Source organism: Petaurus breviceps, unplaced genomic scaffold (genome assembly GCF_028583685.1).
Source record: "Petaurus breviceps papuanus isolate PSGF00001 unplaced genomic scaffold, PetGlider_PUasm1.0 178, whole genome shotgun sequence".
NCBI classification, from domain to species: Eukaryota; Metazoa; Chordata; class Mammalia; order Diprotodontia; family Petauridae; genus Petaurus; species Petaurus breviceps.
The window spans coordinates 35,298,893-35,316,507 of record NW_027185777.1 but is presented as its reverse complement, the minus strand read 5'-3'; the positions used below and the strand labels follow the sequence as shown (position 1 = coordinate 35,316,507).

Sequence of the window (17,615 nt, the reverse complement as noted above, 5' to 3'; positions counted from 1 at the left end):
AAAACAGTGAGCTATTTTCATTAGTCCTACTAAATCTTATTAACTAATGTTATAGCCAGAGGAAAAAGCATGTTAATAAAGAAGCTAAGGCTGCTTTTTGGCACCTGCATAATACAATAATATACTATGATAATATGATATAATAATAATACAATAATGACCTCCGGCAGTTTACATAGTGCTTCGAGATTTACAAAGAATTTTACAGGCATTATCTTATTTGAGCCTCACAGAAAACCCTGTGAGGTAGGTAGTGCAAACATTATCCCCATTTTTCAGGAGATGAAACAGATGGGGTGGCTAGGTGGCTCAGTGAATAGAGCACCGGCCCTGGAGTCAGGAGGACCTGAGTTCAAATCTGACCTCCGACACTTAACTAAACAAAACTAGCTGTGTGACCTTGGACAAGTCACTTAACCTCAACTGCCCTTCCTTCCCCCCCAAAAAAGCAAAAAAAATTTTTTTTTTAATAAAATAAAAAAGTATTAAAAAAAAAAGAAGAGGAAACAGACTTAGAGAGGTTCACATGCATGAACACGCACCACATAGCTGGTGTCTGAAGTGGGATTCATACTCCTGACCCTCAGGTCCAGCACAATCTCTACTCTGCCTTTCACTATTAGGATCAATTCTGGTTGAATGCCTTGGAAAATGAACTTCACCCTATGGTTTTATTCATCCTCTACTCTTCATAGAGCAATTGTAAAACATGTTGGGGGAGGGGGAAGAAGGAAATGAAAATTCTTACACAAGAAACAGGCATGCAGTAATTTCTGGGTGGTTATGCTAAACATGCTTTTAAAAGCTACCAGCTAAACAAACAAATAGGCTTATTTCTCTCCCAACATGCTTTCGTTCTGGAATTGTCACCACTCATCAGTTGAAATCCATAGTAATAAGATACATATTTCTGTTCAACTCATGCTGAGTTTTCATCAGAAAATGGGACAATTAAATGCTAGGCATTTTCTCTCCCCTTCCCTCACCCCTTCAGCATCATGGAACACTGGATCGCCCAACATTCATAAATACAGAATCTTTTTTTTTTTTTCAATTTTAAAGATGGCATAAGGGAAGAGTCAAGGAAAATTTATCCAAAACAGATTCATGGGAAAGTAAACTGAATATAAACAAGCAATGGATAACATTACTTCCTGCTCTGAAAAACAACAAGGGGGGAGGGGCACATTCATTTGTTAAACTAGAAATGACTGTATGAAAGGCTCCCATCAGCAGCTGTAATTTCAATATGTGGGTCAGTGACTTAAGTCTGTTGCCACTGTAACCAGCTTGGTTTTCCTGCCTGGTAAGGAGATGAACTAGATGACAATGTAAGTTTTTTTTTCCTTTAAAAGGCAATAACCATCTCTTCTTAAAAATGTGAAGGAAAGTAAGTCATCACGAACCCAAGCACAAGCCAGCATCTCCCTGATTCTAAGAACTCGAAGGGGAACATTTATAAATATGTACAGACATGAAGCTGGGGTAAGACAGGGGAAAGTAGGGGCATGCAGGGGGTGGTCACACACTTACCGTCAGGATCCCATGCCAGAGGCCAACATCCTTCTTGAAATCTAATACATTCACAATTGTTTCAGCTGTTCAACCAAAATACCAAAAAGATGTTAGTTGTTATAGCCTAGCACAGAGGCAAAAGCAACTTAAAACCAAAAGGTAAATACAAGTGACAGACTAATGTAAATTCAGCTTATTTTCACAGAAAGTCAGATACTCCCAAACATTTCTTTAAAAATAAAACATCCTTTATCTCTCCAGAACCCTTGCCTCCATAGGAATGACTAAATCAAAGGGCTTTATATTAGTAGGCTTTGGATTGGTTCAGTTATGAATTAAGAGTATAGGGGATAAAATGAAAAGATGGGGGCAAAGCAGGGAGCATTATAGAGGAAAACAAGAGGGATTTTCTCCCCCCCCCATTAAACATTATAGAACAACAGGTTCCCCAAAATTCATAAACACTGAATCATATTTATAAGAAAAAAAGCATGATGGAAAAAATGAGGCAAGTTTATCCAAAAGAGATTCATGGGAAAGTAAACAGTACCCAAACAAACAATAGATGACATTCGCCTGGTCTAAAAAATTAACAATAAGAGAAAAAAAGCGTCCAATCGTCATCAAATACAACTGTATGTGGGTGGGCAGTAGAAACGGTGATTTGAAACTTAGATGTTATAGCTTCCAGCTACCATTAAAACACAGAGAAGATAAGAGAGAGGGCTATTAATAATATTTTGCTTGTGAAATCATAGGGATCAACCAAAAAACATTTTTAAGTTCTTGTTATATACCAGGTACCATCCTATGTCCTGAGAAGACAAATGCCAAAGTGAGGCAGTCATTGTCTTACTTAAGGACTATAATGGATTTACAGATAATTAAACAGAGAATAAATATACAGTGATGGGGGAGGCACTGGTGATGAGATCAATCAGAAAAGGCCTTTGGAAGAAGAGGTACATGAGCTTAACCTTCAAGGAAGCTAGAGATGCCAAGAAATAGAGAGGAGGAAGGGAGAGCATTCCTGATATAAGGTACAGTCTATACAAAGGTGTGGGGGAAGGAGAGGCCACGTCATGCACAAGGAAGAATAAGTTTGCTGGTTTGGTTGAAGTGCAGAGTGTCTACTCTTCTCCCTTAGAAGAGTATTATATTGTCAAACTAGGAAGGAAGCCTATAGGTATTTTTTTAATGCCAAAAAAAAGAGTTATAATTTCTCCTAAAGGAAATGGGGTTACTGCGAAGGCTTCTTGAACAAGTGCATCATGTGGCAAAACTTGTGCATGCCTTAGCAATAACAATCAGGAGCTGAGACTGGATGTGGTAGTACATACCTATAGTCCCTACTTCTGGGGAGGCTAAGACTAGTGGACCTCTTGAGCCCAGGAGTTCTCAGCTGCAGTAGGTCTAAAGAAAATTTGGTGTTGCCGCTAAGTCTGGCACCAATATGGCAGGTCCCTGGGAGTAAAAGGCCATTAAGCTGTATAAAGAGCGGAGAATCATCTCAAGTTGTAAAAACAGAGCAGGTCAGTGCAGTACCAGTGTATAGTGGAATTTAGGGCTGTGGGGGGCTGCTGCACTTAGAGCCTGAGAAAGAGGTAGACCCAAGCTCAAAAAAAAAAAAAAGGGAGCTATGTAGAATATACCTTGTAGAAAGAAGAGACTGGAGACAGGGAGGCTTATTAGGACTCTGTTGCAGAAGTTCAGGAGATGGGTTCATGAGAGCCTGGGCCAATGTGTCTGATGTGAACACAGAGAAGGGGACAGATGCTAGATATTATGTTGAAGAGATAGAAGTAACAAGACCTGACAACTGCTTAAAAAGGCAAGGGGGGAGGTAAGAAAAAGGAAAAATTCCCTAAGGTTGAGAACTTGAATGGGGGGGAAGAATGATGGTGGCCTTTACAAAAGATTTGAAAACATTTTAGCCACCACCTTATTTGTTCTAGGTGGCCCATAACCAAATTCCATCGGAACTTAATAAAAAAAATCATATACCTTAATATCATACTGTAGTTTGTATTATATATTCTTAGTTGCTATCAGTTACAAAACTCTTCGAGGGTTCCCCTGTTTTGCAGATTAACAATCAGAGGAATGTTTATACATGTTTTTGCAGATGGATTTTCTCAAGCAAATATTTTTCAGAAGATGGATAAAGAAAGGAGGAGGAAGAAAACAGAAGAGAGAAAGAAGGACAAAAGGGCTGCATGAGGAGAACACTAAAAATTACTTTGGGGATTCCTCATAGTAATACTACAGAACGTCTGTTCCTATTAGAGTAATTTATTTCCAATAAAGGATGCTCAGTAGATTCTTTTTTTGGGGGGGGATTTTTGGAAGGCAGTTGGGGTTAAGTGACTTGCCCAAGGTCACACAGCTAGTTTTTCTATTAAGTGTCTGAGGCCAGATTTGAACTCAGGTCCTCCTGACTCCAGGGCTGGTGCTCTATTCACTGCACCACCACCCCTCAGTCATAGATTCTTAAAGATGTTGTTTTAGACATAACCTTTTTTTTTAATCCTATAAAATCAACATTGTAATGAAAGACAACTCTGAAAGGCTTAAGAACTCTGATCAATGCAGTGATCAGTCATGCCTGAACATCAATGATGGTGCCCATTCCCAAGTGTTATGCTCATAGCACAGTGGTGATTTACACAAGGTAATGAAGGCAACATAAAATTTTTGCACATGGCCAATGAGGGAATTTGTTTTGCTTGACTATGTATATTTGTTACACAGGTTTTTGTCTTTCTTCTTTTTTCATTTTGGGTAAGGGGGAAGAATGTGAGAGGGAGTGAAAATTAATGCTTTTTAATTGAAAAGAAATAAAAGTGCAATTTTTTTCCCTAAAAAAGAAATAATCTGGTTCAGTGATTTTATTTTATAGACAAGGAAAGTAAAGATGAAATAAGCAAGTCACTTGCCCAAGTAGTACTGTGTCAAGAGTGAAGACTAGAACCAGTGCCCTGATTCCTAATCCAATGCTTTTCTCCCTTTACCATACTGCTGCCTCCTGGCTGCATTCATTCTTTCACCTTTCCCATTCATTCTCTGGCAGGGGCCAATGGATTCGCCCAGGGAAGCCAGTTCAGGAATGCAACTACTGAATTCCTGAGATTACATTTGGTAAGAATCTGATCCTATCTGAGACTGATTTTAGCAGAAGTAAGCAAATCACTCCCAGGATACATCAAGAGTCAAGTAAAAGTCACAACCCCAGGCCCAGGAAAGTCATGTCTTTGTAGGAAATGCACTTGGGTGCAGGCCTTGTACCTTCAGTGTAGCCACATGCCTGGGTGAGGGCTTGACAATGTGTGAGCAGTGCAATTCTTGTTACAGTCACCCCGAGCACACTTCCATCTTTACATGTTTTATACTAAAGAGGAGAAAAAAAAAAGATTCAAGAATGTGCATGACAGAATTGTGTTAGGAAACAATAATAATTAGACTTTGAGATCTCATAGTCATTTCCAATATTAAGTGTTCCTTGCTCATGGGACATAAAAACAATCATAAACACACATGATTAGATACCCCATATATCCATTCAGTCCAATGGGAATGGGTCACATCTGACTTACCTCAATATAAGCAGTGTCATTATTTGCATCCTTGATGTGTGGGAACCAATCCCGAGGAGGTTTAGAAAGGTGCTTAGACTCTGTGACGAACCATAAGAGCTTTGGCCAACCTTGGGAATAAATGACAAACATCTTTTTGGCTGCCATTCCCCCGAAAATTAGTACAGAATTCTTTTAAAACCTTGGAAAGGATTTTTCTGTTTGTATGTTGCCCTCAAAGAAAATTTCAAACTACCCTAAGCATATTCAATTCAATTTAAAAAAATTCAGTACCTAATATGAATAAAGTAATACCCTAGGCTCTAGGCATGTGAAGGCAAAAGTGGAAACAGTCCCATATACATACATATACACATCTATGTGTGTGTGTAATATACATGCTTCGTATTTACTTATTAAGTTACCTGTTGTTCATATACAATATATCTCTATAAATACATATGTGCTACAAATATCACTATATACATATATACATACATACACATACATACACACGCACAAATACAAATTAACTTCATGAGGGGAAGAGGGAAGCACTATAAACAAAGAGAATGAAGAAAAGTCCTTGAAGGAAGTGAAACTTCAGGAGACCTCGGGATTCCAAATGAAGGGAAAGGTAAGAGAAAGCATATTCCAGTCACAGGCGACAAAAGCATGGAAGTGAGAGACAGGATGTCCAGGACAGGGAACAGAAAGTAGGTCAGTTTAGCCTTAACTCAGAACACCCGATGGGAAGTAATGTGAAAATAGTCTGGAAACACAAGTTCGAGCTAGGCTGTGAAAAACTTTAAGTGACAAATGGATGAGTTTATCATTTATCATATAGATAGAGGGACCCCCTAAAACTTCTAAAGCAGGAAAGTGATAGGGAGAGGTGTGTGTTCTGACATGGTCGACCAATGAAACTTTTTAAATGCTGTTCACTTGGAATACAGAACTTGGAATGTAGAACTATAAAACAGTGACTCAAAAGTTAATATATGGCTGTCTTACCTTTAAATTGTGGTATCTCCCCCGTTGGGCTTTTTGGCAGTCCTTTATGGCAGGCATCACTAGTCAAGGCCACAGTAACTCCACAGCTTCCAAGTAAAAATCCTATCTGCTGGCTTCCTGCATCCTGAGAGAAGAGAACAAAGAGGAGCCAATAATTTTTAAATGTGCTGTACATGTCCAAGGTCCATGTTCCCTTTGCTATAGATCACATAAATTACATTCTGAGGTCCCCAAAGAAGAAAACTATACTCATATGATTGAAACCTACCATTCAGGTCATCCTGGCAAGGTTGGAAAAAAGGGGTTTTTTTAGTGCTTAATCTGTAAATTGGCAAAATGAATGAAGAGATTTCCGCCATTCCCAAACCCAAAACGTTAAGGCCAAGACATTACAAGAGGGGAAAGACTACTGACTTAGCATCAGGATATCTGGATTCAAATCTCAGCTACCATACTTACCGCGGGTGGGTCACTTAACACCTCTCAGCCTCAATTTTCTTAGTTGTCACAATAAATAACACTTGTGCTACCTCCATTAAAGAGCTATTTTGAGAAAAGTGTTTTACAAACCTTGAGGCATGACATAAATGGGAACTTTTATTATGCTATATTCTCTCCTTTTCCTGAGGCTGTAACTTTCATGTTTCTCATGAAATAACTTTTGCACATTAAATGGTCTCTTGGTGGAAAATATTTTGGTCCAGGAGATTGATTCTGGTAACCTGTAAATAGGCACAGGCAGGCTCCGTAAGCCTGATTTATGAATGCCCCTTACATAAAAATGGTCACCTGAGTCAGGGACTCATTTCTCTAGCTTGGAGGACCTTAGGAACTGTGTTTCTTTTTTCCACGTTGGTCTTGCTGAGGGCATTCGTTGCAATACCACCAATCTTGTCCCCAACATTCCGTTCCTAAAGATAACCCTATCTGACAGCACCTAGGGCCCCAAGAAGCCCTTGCAGATGTAACCAACCCCAGTCTATTGTCCTTTTATCCCTATATCCTCTTGATAGACTCTCTTGCCCCCAGGATCCTCTGACACAGATCCTTAAAGAAACAATGAACAAACTGCCTCGTTCCCTGGAGACCCAAACATGCCCCCTCTCCAGCCCCTGTGGTGGCTGCTGCTGGAGCATTTGCCTCCCTCCTATAGCTACAGGTCCTCTCCTTACAATGGCCACCACATCAAGGGAAAGGGAGAATAAAACCCTTCTAACTTCCAGCCACCAGAGTGCTTGGAGAGTGGTGAGAAAGAAGTGATGGAAGCCTTGCTGAGGAGGAGCTGAGAGAGGGTATGTAAAAGATAGAAAGATGCTCCTATAAGAGACTGGAGCAAGGGGAATGTTTCCACAGGGGAAAAAAAGATAAACTACTTTAGACTTATTTTCCTTTGACCCCAAAGGAAATATTACTATGAAAAATGTGTAGAAGCTGCAAAAAAGATACAGCTCCAAGGCCTATACTCTGAAAGAGATAAAAAAGGAGAGAAGTGACTCAGAGTAAAAAAATTATATATTTATTGCAACTCTTTTTGTAGCGACAAAGAACTGGAAATTAAGGGAGGCATTAAACGGGGAACGGCTGAAGGAACTGTGGCAGATGAATGGGATGGAATACTACTGTGCTGTAAAGAATGATGAAAATGATAGCTTCACAATTAGGAACTATGCCCAAAGGGCAACCAGACTGTGTACACTCTCTAATCCAGCAATACCAGTACTAGGTCTGTATTCCAAAGAGATCATAAGAAAGGGAAAGGGACCTAGATGTGCAAAAATATTTAGAACAGTCCTTTTCATGGTGACAAAATATTGGAAATTGAGGGGATGCACATCAGTTGAGGAGTGGCTGAACAAGCTGTGGTATATGAATGTTTTTACATGAATTTGCATATTTTTTATTTTAAACACCTAGATTACGTTGATAACCAGATTCCCACTGGAGCTTTTGCTGTGTACTTGCATGGCTACTTGTTGGAAAGAAGCAAATAGTCTTTCTTCACTTGACTTCTGTCCTCTCCAACTCCTGGACTTAATTATTTAAGATTATGTGTTAGTATAACTGCCTTCTGGATGTTTTACAAACTGTATTTTTCTTTTAATTAATTAATTAATTTTTAGTTTTCAACATTCACTTCCATAATATTTTGAGTTTAAAATTTTCTCCCGTTCCCTTCCCTCCCCTCTTCCCAAGATGGTATGCAATCTGATATAGGCTATACTTATACATTCATATTAAACATATTTTTTCATTAGTCATAATGTAAAGAAGAGTTAGAACTAATGGGAGGACCCATGAGAAAGAGGAAACAAAACAACAAAAGAAAAGAAGAACAAATAGTCTGCTTCCATCTGCATTCAGACTCCAAAGTTCTTTCTTCTGGATGTGGATAGCATTTTCCATTGTGAGTCTTTTGGAGGTGTCTCAGATCCTTGCATTGCTGAGAAGAGCTAAGTCTATTAAAGTCAGTCATCATTCAATGTGGCTGTTACTGTGTACAATGTTCTCTCGGTTCTGCTCACTTCACTTGACATCAGTTCATGTAATTCTTTCCAGGTTTTTCTGAAATTTGCCTGCTCCTCATTTCTTATAACACAGTAGTATTGCATTATATTCATATACCACAACTTGTTCAGCCATTCCCCAATTGATGGACATCTCCTCAATTTCCAATTCTTTGCCGAGTAGCATATGAATGTCATGGAATACTATTGTGCTATAAGAAATGATAAACAGGAAGATTTCAGAAAAACCTGGAAAGACTTGTACAAAATGATGCAAAGTAAAATGAGCAGAACCAAGAAAACACCGTACATAGTATCAGCAACATCACCATGTGATGATCCACTATGAATGACTCAGCTCTTCTCAGCAACACTCCAAGATAAGTACAAAAGGAATGATGCATGAAAATGCTATCCACATCCAGATAAAGAACTGATATACTCTGAATGCAGAGAGGCATTTTTTTTTCATTTACTTTATTCCTTTTTATGGTTCTTCTTCCTTTTGATCCATTTCCTCTTTCACAACTGTGACTAATATGGAAATATATTTTACATAATAGCTCATATATAACCTATATGAAATTGCATACCATTTTTGGAAGAGAGGAGAGGTGAGATGGAGAAAAATTTAGAACTCAAAATTTTGTAAAAATGAATGCTAAAACTTCTCTTAACACATAATTGGGAAAAAATAAAATACTATTTTAAAAAAAAGAGAATTATAGCTTCAGAGAAACCTGGGAAAACTTGTACAAACTGATGCAAAATGCAGTGAGTAAAGTCAGGTGAAAAATTTATACAAGAGTATCAGTATCAGAGAGTCAAACAACTTTGAAAGACTTAACTCTAAGCAAAGCAATTACCAACTATAATTCACGAGAACCAAGGTGATAGACTAAATATACAGAACAAGATACACATTTCTGGACATGGCCAATGTGAGGACTTATTTTGCTTGACTAAGCATATTTGTTACAAAGGTATTGTTTTGTTTTCATTTGGGGTGAGATGGTAGAGAGGGAAAATAAATGTTTATTTGCTGGGGGAAAAAATCTTTTAATTAAAGAAAGAGAAGTTATAGAGAGGCAAATTGTTGTGCATTATAAGAAAAAGATTCCAAATTATTAGAGTTGCCTAGAAGTAGAAAAGATTGCCTTAATGAGTTTCCCATCAATGAGGTCCCCGAGAAGAGGTTGCATAACCAGTCATGAATACTGTAAGGTGTCTTCCTAATCAGGTATAGATTGAGGTGTGATCACTGATGCCAATAGACCAAGACTCCATAAACTAGCATTAATTAAGTGCCAACTGTGTGCCAAACACTTCACCAAGTGCTAGAGTGGCTAAGATAAAAATAAATAGTCCTGCCTTAAAAGACCTAATATTCTACATATTTCTCCAGGGAGACAAGTTCATATGAACACAAAGAGATAGCACTAGTAGTTGGGGGAATTCTAGAATAAGAGGCAGAGGTAAGAGAGAGGGCATTCCAGCAAATCAAGTAACACTTTTACGCGGCTTTCTATGTATTGAGTGTGTTTAACGCTGTCTACAAAGAAAGGCAGAAGAGAGGAAATGGGATTTTGTAGGGTGCAATACTTCTGGATCTCTGGAAAGGCAAAGGGAAGCACACCCAATACCCATAGCTGTATGGACCTTCATAGATAATAAATAACACCCTGGGGCCCATCACATTCCAGATCTCATAAATGGCACAAAATTTTGGAAGGTAAGTTCAGAAGTGGTTAAATACAGGTCCTTTGAGAACCAGACTATAAGCCTCTGGGAACATATAGATGCAATGGAATAAGACATCTGATGTGGAGTGAGGAGAACTTGGGTTTAAATCCTGCTTTAGGCAATTATTAGCTGTGTGACCTCAAGCAAGTTTCTTTACCTCTCAAAGTCTCAATTTTATCATCTATGAAATGGAGATAATAAGAGTATCTGACTTATAGGGTTGTTGTGATAAGCAAATGAAAGAATGTATGTAGAGTTTCAAATCTTAAAACACTGAATATTAGTATTCTTTAAATTATTATTTTTATTATTTATATTTAGCATTTATATGGCACCATAAGATTTGTGAAATGCTCTACATATATGACCTCAATTGACCTTCAAAATAATCTTGTAAGGTAGGTGCTATTATATCTATTTTGTAGGTAAGAAAATTGAGGCAGACTGCGCTAAGTGACATGCCCAGGGTCACACAGCTACTAAGCATCTGAGGCAGGGTTTGAACTCAAGTCTTCTTGATTCCAATAGCACCTCTTACCCACAACAACAAAATTAGTTTGTCAGAGGTTCAAAGGTCTAGTTCAATAGATAGAAAGGACTTCAGTTTCAGGTACTGTTTTGCTGACTTTTTCCTCCTTGAGCACTAATTTATTTTCAGGTGAGTAACACCACAATTCATTATATTTTGGAGATAAAATCAACCTCCTGAAACAAGAGGAAAATTAAGTTACCACAGTGTGTGTGCCTCGGCAAAAGTGAAAATGGACATACTTTAGAAGTCATCTACTTTTGCTACATAAAGGAGTTTCTTTTATGGGCATTCACTTGCAAAGAACAGAAGAAATACATTATAATCCTATCCATCAAGTCCTTAAAATGATTTAGGGCCATGGAGCCTCATAGCTGCACTTGTCAGTACATTTCCTGCCAAGAACGATATCTGCCCTCTGGAAGCAGCACTCGGCCCTTTGGGTTGGCTCGGGTTCTGCCCAGAAGCACCCTATGATTTCATCATGCCCTGGCCAAAGAGGTTAATGGTGTTCTACTAAATCATTCCTACTGGGCAGATTCCAGAAAGCAAGGAAGCTAGCCTGCTCTGCTGACACCAGCTCCCCGAGGGAAGGAAAACGTTCCGTAGGGTGCTGTCCATACCTCAGCCCTAGTCCTGACTCTTGAACAAAACATGCTATACCACAGGAACCGATATTCTGACCGTGGCTCTATCTTTCTCAGGGGTGGTTTGCCCATAGCCTATTATGAAGTCAAGAAGATTTGGGCAAGCAGATAAAGAACTTGGGGAAAGAGGAATAAAGAATATAGCTAGCCAGGGCGAACGGGTGGAATAAACTCCTAGGATGCATGCTACCTTGACCTTCAAGGGATCCGTCATGTGATTTTTTTCTGAAAGCAAAGATATTGTTGACACATGGGGCTTTCCTCTTTTAGCAGCATATTCAGCTGTGGTAGGGCCAAATGACCCTCTTCCATATGTGTATGGAAATACGCCTATAGCTATCACTGGCTTCCCTGTTGGACTTCTATTTTTAACATTCTGTGGATCTTGTAACATCTCCTGGCAACTCATTCTGGTAGGAATCTTGCAGAAAGGCATCAGTCCCACCCAGGGTGCATTAGCATTAAGTGTTCTCATTAGTGCCAGCACATGCAGGTTTAAGTAGATATAAGAGGGGCACAAGAGTCCAGGAGAAACTGGAATGAAAGGAAGCTCACAGGGGTCTCATTTCTATGGCCACAGGAGCAGGATTCCATCTCTCTCCCACTAAATTCTATCATAGTGCCACCTAGCTCCTTTTAATTATTTATTTATATTATTTTTACTTTTTTATTTTTTACATTTATGTAATTACACACATTACACTTATTTTTTACATTTTACAAAAATGTAAGTTCCTTGAGTGCAAGGCTTATTTTTCTTTTTACTTGAATTTGTTTCTCCAGCACTTAGCACATAGTAAATGTTTAATAAATTCTGGTTATCTACTTACCTACTTACCTAGTTTTAGCTTATCTTCTAAGTCAAGTAGACCACCATGTCACTCTGAACTCTGATACCCCCAGAACAATATGCAGTTAGACAGAATTTAAGATGCTAACTTTCATTTCTCCTGGCACATAGACTCTGAATGAATATGTGTTGTTAACTTCTGTGATGTTCAAAAAGTTAGAACTTAGAAATGTCTACTAATCTTGTCTTTTCTAGACAGTCAGACCAAACTCTGATTGGAAAAAAGATTGGGAATGTGGTCCTCTATCCATAAGCTTTGACCCACATATTTGAATCTGCAACTCTGTGCTTTGAGGAGAAGTGTCTTCTGTGTGTGTATATATGTATGTGTGTGTGCATACATAGGTGTGCAGGCATACATATATGTCTCTATATAGACATACATATATATGTGCATATATCTATATCTGTCTATGTAGGAAGAGGAAAGATGAGAGGAGAGGACAGGAGAGGACAGGAGAAGAAACCCTAACCAATCTCTTCCAAAATCCCCCTTTCCTTGCTGAGTAAAATCCATACCTCAGACTGAGGACAAAGAAACAATGAACAGCTATCTACCAAGAAATATAATAGATAAAAATCTAAAAGGAAAACAGAAGCTTTGCTACACAAATACTTGAATACAGAAAGAAAGAGTACGGCACAGTGCAAAGAGTGCCTGACTCAAAGCTAGGAAGATCAAGACTCCAACTCTACCTCTGACACAGTGCTAACAGCATTCGTAGTGTATCCATCACAGGGATTGGGAAAAGCTCAAATAAGAGAATACATGTAAATTAAGCATCAATTGATGAATCAACAAGCATTTACAGGCATCGGCTAGTTGTCAGGTTTTGGGCTAGAGCATCAGACAGTCATGGAGAAAACAGGACTGAAAGGGACCTTGTTGTCTCCACCATCTTCATGCCACAATCTAGAAGAACTACAAGTCTTTTCAACTCATTCTACATGAAATTAATAGCAGCAGCATCTTCACTCAAATAGTGGTGAATATCTCTGCCTGTCACTTGTGAGACCAGGGTCCAAATCCTGCCATGTAGATGAAGAATGACTTCAGAAATCAAGATGGAACAGGACAGGGCATGGGTTTCTGGAGTCTGAAAGTCCCAGTTCGGTCATTTACTGGCTCCATGACTTTGGATGAGTCACCTAACTTTTCAGGGCCCCAGCTTCATCAGCTAAGTTCTAAGGTCCCCTCTAGCTCCAAATCTATGCTACTGAAAAAAAAAACCAGAAAAGGGGGAACGTGTCTACCTCTATTCAGTTCCTATCCCTTGATGGTGATGTTCCTGACTTCCACCATGGAAATAAAACTACTGATTTTGAGTCAGGGTTGAAAGCCTGAATCTGCCCTTTCTTAGCTGTGTGACTTCAGGCATGTCATTTCATGAAACGTATAATCACGTGATTCTCTAGACTGGCCTTTGAAGACAGCTAAGCAAATATGAAAAGCTAACTAGCGTCACAATGCCTGACCTGTCACAGGCACCTAGCAAGTGTTTCCTGAACTGAAATGACAGATACGCACTCAAAAGTTCTTCTTTGGGCAACCTTGGTGACATTTATCTTGCCATTACAGAGATTCAGCTCAGCAAAATTAAAACCATTCTTCCTACACACAAACACATTCGTGAAAACTTTCTTTTCTTTTCAATGAAGTCTATAATCTATTTTTATTTTTATGACTATCTATACTCATCCCTCATCCATCAATCACCTCCTACCCTCAAACCTACTTCATATGGAAAATAAAACTACTAGAAAATATCCCAGACAAATTTATGTCATTTCCCAGAAAATATTTCCTTATGTTGAAGCTACCATGTCAGTGACTTCTCAAATATACCCACATCAAGTGGACCTTGAGTGTGCCCACATCATTATGATTTTATCCACCTCATTCCACTCTGGTTCCGTTTCTTTTGTCAGAAGACATCAATCATATTTCAGCAAGGTTGCCTCCTTCACTCCATCACTAATACAGGATGAAGCTTCTTCCCTGGATTTGGGGTTTCTCCAAATGCTCACTAGTCTCAAGCCTACACCATTCCATATCAACCAAGAAACTGACACAGGCTGCTGTAATGAAAAAAAATTGACTTTAAATGGCCTGCTCTGCTGAGTCAGCACAGAGTGAACTGCAAATTGATAGGCACTAAGTTTGAAAATCATTGCAGTCACTACTTCGCTGGATCAGAGAAATTTCCAAGGGAGTGCTAGAAACTGCCAAATTCTGCTACCCTGCCCCAGGCCTACTCAAAATGAGAAGAGCCTCTCCTTTCTGTACTTTTTCCTCCAATAGGAGAACCCTCTTCTTCCCTTAGAACCCCAGAGTTAGCTTCTGTCTTTGTTTCCCTTATCAAAACCTACTTTTGGAGGACTCGAAAAAATGATAAAATTAATCATATTAGGGTATAACTGACTGAGAAGGTTTGTAATGTTAACCTTCTGAGGGAGACAGGCATTTTTTAAAAAAAGACAATCTTAAACTGAAGGAATGAGGCTCAAAGAATAAGGAGGAGAAGGAGTAACAGGAAGAAAACTAGATTCTTACTTATACATGGGCGCTCCTGGTTGGAATTAACATCTTAAGGTGATGTAAGCCATACTTGGATTTGGTTGGCAAGGTCTCGAAAATCTCTTCTGAGAGAGTAACCCTGTCTGAGGGAAACTGTTAGTCATGGAGTGGGAGGGGTTGGCCTGGTTAGTGTTGTATTGAAGCCGAAATCTAAGGATAAAGTCAAAGAGCAGTGCATTGGTCTAGTGATACAGATCAAAATCTTGTTGAGTCGTAATAACGCTCCCCTTACTGATCCTCCTCCCCAAAAGCCATCCCACCCCCTCAGCCCTCAAGACACTGAATTCCCTCCTAGGCATTGCTTCACTATATCTGGTTCCTGTAGAGCAGCTGAAAAGTTAGGTTAAGGGGGTGGGGAGAAGGTAGAAGGAAGAAAATGTTCTCTGCTATCAGACATAGCCAGGTGTCATGTTCTTACAGACGCAACATGTTTAGGTACCTGAAACAGGTCTGTGTTAACTCTGCCAGGTTCACAGATGAACTGCCATAGCTCAGATGGCCTAACTCCTGGGATTGGTTCCTGACTCTGAAGGAAACATACTAAAACATTCCTGACTAGGAAAAAATACAACCTCTATTAAATTCTTCTCTTTTTTACTGGTATCTTTTCCATTGGCCCAAATGCTTTGAATTCTCTCTCTGTAGTGTGTATTTAACTTTGCCCTGCCTTTTTGGTTGTCCTGTGGATGTCCTGGTGCCTGACCTTGATCCAGTTGCCTTAACTGGCTTTCCAGGACTTATGTCCTCCAGATTCCTGACTTATCTGCTTGTCTTGAGCTCTGGTCCTTAAAGAATTCCCAAAACTGCTCAACTGTCTCTTAATCCAGCTTGACTATAGGTTTCCTGGTAATGGCCCACTCTCAGGCCTACCCCATTCATTAATGTGCTTAGTCAGCCTTGTCCTACAGGCCCGGGCACTAGTGTTCAGCTTCAGTATTCATACCAGATGTTCTTCAGAATCTGAACGCTAGAAGTGGGGATCTAGGGACTCTTTTAATGAACCTATTAGAAGGATACTGAAATAGAACTTATGAAATAGTAGAATATGGTTGAGCATATCTGCATAGATTAAAAACGTGATTTGGTAAAGACTGAGCATAGACTGTCTAAAGCAGAAAACTATTAGCAATTCTATTAATTAACATCATATATATTGTTATATATATTTATCACTGAAGAAAACCTCTTAAACAGTAAGCATTTATTAAGCTCCTACTATGCACCAAGCTAGATATGGGAGAGACAAAAGAGAGAAATAATACAATCTTTGTCCCCAAGGAATTTATTGGTGGAGAAACCATCTATATATATGTCATTGCAAAAGGATATTTCAGGTGTAGTCAATAACTTGGGGAAGAGAAAAGACCTCTTATAGGAGGTGCTTAAGTTGAACTTATGATTTTAATTACTTATGACAGGACCACAGATCTAGAAGTAGATACAAATCAACCCCCTGATTTTTTAGATGAAGAAACTGAGGCCTAAGGAGGTTGTGACTTTCCCAAGGTCACATGAGTAGTATGTTTCTGAGGCAGGATCATCACTGTGAAAATATTACCTTGGAGCCATCCCCACTAGAAAACTCAATGTGTTAAAATAATGGAATGCTTAAAGGAAATTCAAGCACATTACTATTCAGAAATAATTCTAATGAAAGAACAAAGCTTTGGTCTAAATAAACAAGTGATTTTAGTTGAGAACTGAGTAAACAGGACCTTAATTTAGCAAGTTTGCTCATTGATCTTCCAGTGAACAGTACCAGAAATTCCACTGTATCCACCTTCTCTTGGCCACACGACACTATATAAATAAATGTACATTTCGATGCCCTCGACTAGTTAATTATAGGAGGAAGGCAGCTAAGTGGAAAATAGAACTAATAATTTGGACATCAAATATTAACACCCATGAGAGTAATTTTTTCCCTTTATATCATTCATGTCCTTTAGGAAGAAAAAAAGGTTCTTTTATTTCTTCCCTTACAGTGCAAATATCTGCAGAGGCAAAGCAATTAATAGTGACTACAATCACATAGGAGAAAACAGAGAAGAGGATGATTTATTGCTGCCATTTTATCTAATAAAGGCTACAACTAAAAAGACATTGGGAGCTGGATTAGACTAACTCCACAGGGGAAAAAATGGTCAAGCAAATTTCCATCAACAGGCAGTTTCTCCGGAGGCTCAGGTTCCTGTGGCTTTCATCACCAAAGGATTCAAATTACCCCAGAGTCTACCTGGTAACTGCCCTCTGGTATAGAGCTAACACAAACCTAGCTATTCCTTGGAACTTGAGCCAAATGGATACACACTCAGAGACTATTTTAAACTTGGTTAGAGCTTAAAGGTTTTGGAAATAAAAAGCGTGGGTTCTGGTTCAAACTGTTTCAGTGGGTGTCTTTAAAAAAACACACACACATTAAGTTTAACTAGAAATTCATTAATAAGTTAGTATCTGGGTTTACTTTGGTCCAGAGCTAAGAAAATTGGTATAGTTCATTTTTGGTTTTGTTTGGTTCTATTTAAGTCCCTGGTTATAATTTAGTTCAATTCAACAAGCATTTATTAAGCATATTTTATATGCCAGGCACTGTACCAGAGGTTAGGGATCTGAGATAGATAGATAGATAGATAGATAGATAGATAGATAGATAGATAGATAGA

General features: G+C 38.8%; 1 protein-coding gene across 3 annotated transcripts in view; it reads right to left on the bottom strand.

Annotated features, from left to right (window-relative positions):
* The window catches only part of DIP2C (disco interacting protein 2 homolog C), a 586,558-nt gene that overhangs the window by 157,378 nt on the left and 411,565 nt on the right, over positions 1-17,615 (bottom strand). For all 3 annotated transcript variants that reach the window (XM_069086554.1, XM_069086552.1, XM_069086553.1), the window contains 4 exons: positions 6,102-6,225; positions 5,109-5,218; positions 4,801-4,903; positions 1,534-1,598 (listed from right to left, as the gene is read on the bottom strand). In XM_069086554.1, the coding sequence (XP_068942655.1) occupies positions 1,534-1,598; positions 4,801-4,903; positions 5,109-5,218; positions 6,102-6,225 (402 nt within the window). The remainder of the gene's footprint in view (positions 1-1,533; positions 1,599-4,800; positions 4,904-5,108; positions 5,219-6,101; positions 6,226-17,615) is intronic.